Source organism: Carettochelys insculpta, chromosome 1 (assembly GCF_033958435.1).
Source record: "Carettochelys insculpta isolate YL-2023 chromosome 1, ASM3395843v1, whole genome shotgun sequence".
Classification (NCBI taxonomy): Eukaryota; Metazoa; Chordata; order Testudines; family Carettochelyidae; genus Carettochelys; species Carettochelys insculpta.
The window spans coordinates 8,129,272-8,134,660 of record NC_134137.1 but is presented as its reverse complement, the minus strand read 5'-3'; the positions used below and the strand labels follow the sequence as shown (position 1 = coordinate 8,134,660).

At 50.5% G+C, this 5,389-nt stretch overlaps 1 protein-coding gene across 1 annotated transcript; it reads right to left on the bottom strand.

The window, feature by feature from the left end:
* Positions 1-2,499: 2,499 nt before the first annotated feature.
* LOC142007668 (olfactory receptor 52P1-like) lies at positions 2,500-3,450 on the bottom strand. The gene has a single exon (XM_074984355.1). The coding sequence runs from the start codon at positions 3,448-3,450 to the stop codon at positions 2,500-2,502; it is 951 nt and encodes a 316-aa protein (XP_074840456.1).
* Between the last annotated feature and the right edge of the window lie 1,939 nt (positions 3,451-5,389).

Genomic DNA, 5,389 nt, shown 5'->3' with positions numbered 1-5,389 from the left:
GTGGGGCAGTTGGGGGGGTCTCCCCCAGTGATACTGCAGGGGATGGAAGGGTTGAGGAGCTGGGGAGTCTCCCCCAGGGTACTGCAGTGGGAAGGATGTGGGGCAGTTGGGGGGGTCTCCTACAGGGGACCTGCTCTTGCCTTGGCTCTCCTCAGGGAGTCCACTTGCTCTGGTCCCCAAAGCCTCCCCCAGACTCTGTGGTAAACCAGGAGGTTTTATTGGGTGTCTGGACACAGCGCAGGACCGTCTCCAGCCCCTCAGGCCTGGAGTCCTCCAGCACAGCCCGTCCAGGCCCCTCCCGCAGCCAGGCTCCCTGTGCTTTGTCCTTCCTCCCCTGAACAGGTCACTGGGGTCTGACTCTGCCTCTCTTGTCCCCCGGGATCCTCTCTCCCCAGCCCGTGGTTCTCTGGCTGGCCAGAACGCGCTGCCTCCCAAGTCACCGGTTCACTGCTCATTAGGGTCCCCCATCAAGAGTGGGACAAAGGTTATATGTGGTCCCCTGTAACAACAAGTCCTCTTCCACCAGCTTGTTAAACCGGGAGCAGCACGCAGGGAAGCTGAGGGGTACACAAGGATTATTGACCTTACAACGCCTGCCCAACCGTGTCACAGCTCCCCTTTTCAAGCCTGTGTTCAAGGGGTTCACTCCAGCCAGTGACCTGGGAAAGCGCAGCCCCCCCATCCCCCCCCGGGACAAAACATTGGCTTCAACCAGCGCTCATCTTAAAATGGAGCATCCCCATATGGTAACCCTGAAGGATCTGGATTCAGCACCCCGGGGAACTGAGGCACACACACAATATTCATCTGAAAGACAACAAAAATGGCCAGCTGTGTCTCATGTGCGCATTCAATGGATTCAAACCTGGCAAATGCACAGGTCTCAAAGTCTGATAAAAATGGGAACTCATCCCTGAGTAGTTGTTTATCGCTGGGCCCTGCAGGGATCTGTTCTTGTCCCTAAACTACATAAACACTGTATTCAGCGAGCTAGAAGCAAACAAAAATTGTTCCTGATGAAATCTTCAGAAGATGCAACAACTGTTGAAAAGGTAGGTAATGAAGAGCACAATGACAAAACTCTGCAAGTCTGAATCAGCTGTCATGGGCCATCTGTTGGTCTCTAGTTGCTGTGTAGGTGTATCCGAACACATGGAGGTCAAAAGGTCAAATTTCGGCACTCTGCCTTGGAAAGGTTGCTGACCCCTGAGCTAACGGGAAAGCTCTTTAAGTCTTTTGTGACTTGGGCATGTCTCCACTCCAGCCCCCAAACCTGATGGGACCTATGGGTTATAGTGGATGAAAGGCTGGATATGGGTAAACAGTGTGCTCTTGTAGCCAAGAGAGCTAATGGCATATTGGGGTACATTAGGAGGAGCATTTCGAGCAAATCTAGGGAAGTAGTTATTCCGCTTTATTCGGCACTGGTGAGGCCAGATCTGGAATATTCTGTCCAGTTTTGGGCCCCCCAGTATAAAAAGGATGTGGATTTGCTAGAGCAGGTTTAGCGAAGGGCAATAAAAATGATTAAGGTCTGGAGCACAAGAACTGTGAGGGCAGGCTGAGGGATTTGGGCTTGTTTAGTTTACAGAAGAGAAGACTTAGAGGTGATTTAACAGCAGCCTTCAACTTCCTGAAGGGGAGCTCTAAAGAGGAGGGTGAGAAATTGTTCTCAGTGGTGTCAGATGGCAGAACAAGGAGTAATGGCCAGAAGTTGAAGAGGGAAAGGTGTAGGTTAGATATTAGGAAAAACTTCTTCACCAGGTGGGTGGTGAAGCATTGGAACACATTGCCTAGAGAGGTGGTGCATTCTCCATCCCTTGAGGTTTTTAAGTCCTGGATGGACAAGGTCCTGGATGAGATGACTTAGTGGGGGTTGATCCCGCTTGAAGCAGGGGGCTGGACTAGATGACCTCCTGAGGTCCCTTCCAGCCCTATCATTCTGTGTGTGTGATTCTGTGTGATCTGTGTGGCTCTTTTCTGCTCCTTTAATTTTGCATCATCTCTGGATATTGTGGACACAAGAGCTGCTGTACTTTTGGCACCAGAGTACACTTCAGCTCCCTGTTGCAATTTATACACCCAAAGTCCAGTTATCCTTGTATAACACAGCCTCACACTGGGGACTCATTTTGATTTCCTTGGTCACAATGACATAAATTCATTTTGGTTGCTGATATCGAAGACATAGTGTCCCATGTTGTGCTATGGATCTGGGGCTGGTTGAGGGTCAGGGAAGGGAAGTGGAGGCAACGGCTTCTCTGCATTACCTGACAGGTTCACTGTCTATGCTGCTGGGGGAACCTGGGGCTGCCATGCCTTGCAGCTGGGATATGAGTCTTTCCTGGATGGTGCAATCTAGCCGGGAGCAACACGAAGCTGCTGCTTCACAGATGCTGAGATGATTGTCCCAGGAGGGAGCACAATGTGCAAAGGATTCTCTGCTGAGGGGAACTGGCTGAGTGGCTTTTGAACGAGAGCGTCCCAGGTGGGCCTAGGTTAGGAGGAAACTGTGCCCCGCAGGATCACCCTGACAACCCCCTCCCGGATCGCCTTGATCCTCACCCCATACACAATGGGGTGCAGCAGAGGTGGGAGCATGAAGTAGAGGTTGGCCAGAATAACATGGATATGGGGAGACACGTGGTGGCCAAAGCGGTGGGTGAAGAAGGAGAAGAGGGCCGGGGTGTAGGAGATGAGGATGACACAGATGTGGGAGCTGCAGGTACCAAAGGCCTTGATCCGGGCCTCCCGGGACGAAAGGCGCAGCACTGCCCTGACAATCAGACAATAAGACAGGCCGATAAACAGCAGGTCCCCACCGATGACGAACAAAGCTGCGCTGAGGCCGTAGACCTGATTAACGATGGTGTTTCCACAAGCCAAGTTCACCACTGCCATGTGCTCGCAGTACGTGTGTGGGATAACATTGCCCCGGCAGAAGGACAGCCTCTTGATCAAGAAGGGACAGGGGCTCATGAGCAGCATCCCCCTGGCCAGAGCTGCCATGCACAGCTTGGCCACAAGGCGGCTGGTGAAGACTGAATTGTATTGCAAGGGCGCGCAGATGGCCACATAGCGATCCAGGGCCATGGCTAGCAGCACGCCAGACCACGTCATGGAAATGGAGTGGATGAAGAACAACTGGGCCAGGCAGGCTCCGGCATTGATCTCCCTGGCCTGGAACCAGAAGATGCAGAGCAGCTTTGGCTGGATACAGGCGGAGGATCCTAGATCAATGGCAGCCAGCATGCACAGGAAATAGCACATGGGTCGGTGCAGGGCGGGCTCTGTGGCAATGACTAGGAGAAGGGTGCAGTTCCCAACGATGATCACCACATACATGGTGCACACGGGTACCGAGATCCAGAGGTGAGCTGCTTCCAGCCCCGGGATGCCCAGCAGCAGGAACGTGTCAGGGATAGAAGGCGTCAGGTTGGCAGCCGACATGGTTGGCCCCTGGTGCCCCAGCTGTGCTCACCGGAGCTCATGTGGTCTGTGAGGAAGGGCACAATAAATCAGGGAAGGGAGACTCAGCTCGGGGGAGGCCTGGTCTATAAAACCGGCACAGCCAAGTGATGCTCACTGCAGCCTCTAGAGTTGGCATTGCCAGTTCTGGCAGAAGCAAGACCAGGGCAGGGGACCTCACATGTGACAGCACTGGGTCTGCTTGTCAGTATGATCACAGGTTGAGTCAATCATGGACTGAAACCATAGCGAAGGTGAAGCTGCAGAAACCTAGTGCCCATTACCTCTTTGCCATGCCCTGCAAATGGTGCCATGTGACTGCCCATAACACTGTCCCTTCCCTCCCCTGGCTGGACTTTACCAAACCCAGGATTTCAACCTAACCCCTTCTCAGGCCTTTGTGTTCTCAGGCTCAGGCACTTTGTCTGGTCAGGTCAGGCACCAACAGGTCTGGGTTCAGCCTCCTCTCAGGTTCCCAGTTCCCTCCCTGGATAACTCTGCCTTTTACAGAAGTATCCCCTGCTGGCTGATGAAGGCTCTCTTTTCCCCCATCCTCCCTTCTTCTCCCACCTGTGCTGAGCTCAGCCAGCCCAACCCTGCCAGCTCTGTCTTCCTTGCTTCTGCCCAAAGAATCAGCACTTGCTGCTAAACAGAAGATGGGTTGGGGAGCAGAAATAAATGGTAAAAGTATCAGAAGGGTAGATGTGTTACTCTGTATCCACAAAAACAACAAGAACTCCTGTGGCACCTTATAGACTAACAGATTTTTCAGAGCATAAGCTTTTGTGGGCAAAGACACACTTCATGAAATGCATGGTGAAAGGTAACACAGAGTCTATATCCAAACCCACGTCTACAGCCCCTGTTCCATAAAGTGTAAAAATGGTCATCCTCGGTAAGACCCAACATACATCAAGCTTGGTATGCTGTCTTCTGATGGTGGCCAATGTCAATTGCCCAAGAAGGAATGAACAGAACAGAGAATAATCATGAGATTCATCCCCAGTTGTCCATTCACAGCTTCTGTCAAACAGTTTAGTGACACCAACTCTGTCAATACTGGCTAAAATCCATTGATGGGCCTATCCTCCAAGAACCTATCTAATCTTTTTCAACCCTCTTATACTCTTAACCTTCACAACATCCCTCAGTGAGGAGTTCCACAGCTTGGTTGTTATAGGAATAATTCTTTCTCACGTTCCTGTTAAGCCTCCTGCCTATTAATTTCATTTGGTGACCCCCTAGTTCTCATGTTATTAGGATGAAATAAATTTATTAGTTATTTTCTCCATAACTGTCATGATTGTATAGACCTCTGTCATGACTGTGTAGACCTCTAGACCCTCTGCACTTGTCTTTTTTGAACTCCAACAAATTTCTTTAGGCCCAGTCTTCTGATTGGTCTAGCTCACTATGGACCCTTTCACTAATCTTCATCATATCAGCCTCTCCGCCTCATTTAGCGGTGCAATGCTTCTCATCAGCCAAATCATTAATGAAGAAGTTGAACAAAACTGGTCCCAGGACCAGCCACTGAGGCACTTTTTTGGATAAGGGAGCCAGCTAGACAGAGTCTTTGATAACTACTGTGGAGCCTGACTATCTAGTCAAATTTTAACCACCATACAACCCATTCATCCATGCCATTCATCTTTAACTTGATGGAAGAAAGCCATGAAAGACCATATCAAATCACTGCTAAACTCAAGCTATATCGTTTCCACTGCTTTCCCTGTAGCCAAAGCACCAATTATGTCATCATAAGAGTCAATTAGGTTGGTCGAGCATGATTTTCCCTTGGTGAATCTATGTCTACTACTCCTGAGCACCTTCCTCTCCTCCAAGTGTTTCAAAATGGACTCCTTGAGAACCTGCTTTGTGAGTTTTCTAGGATTGAGGTAAGGCTGACCTGTTTGTATTT

Excerpts from the sequence above, each read along its gene's own strand:
- LOC142007668 (XM_074984355.1), bottom strand. The coding sequence starts at position 3,450 with ATGTCGGCTGCCAACCTGACGCCTTCTATCCCTGACACGTTCCTGCTG.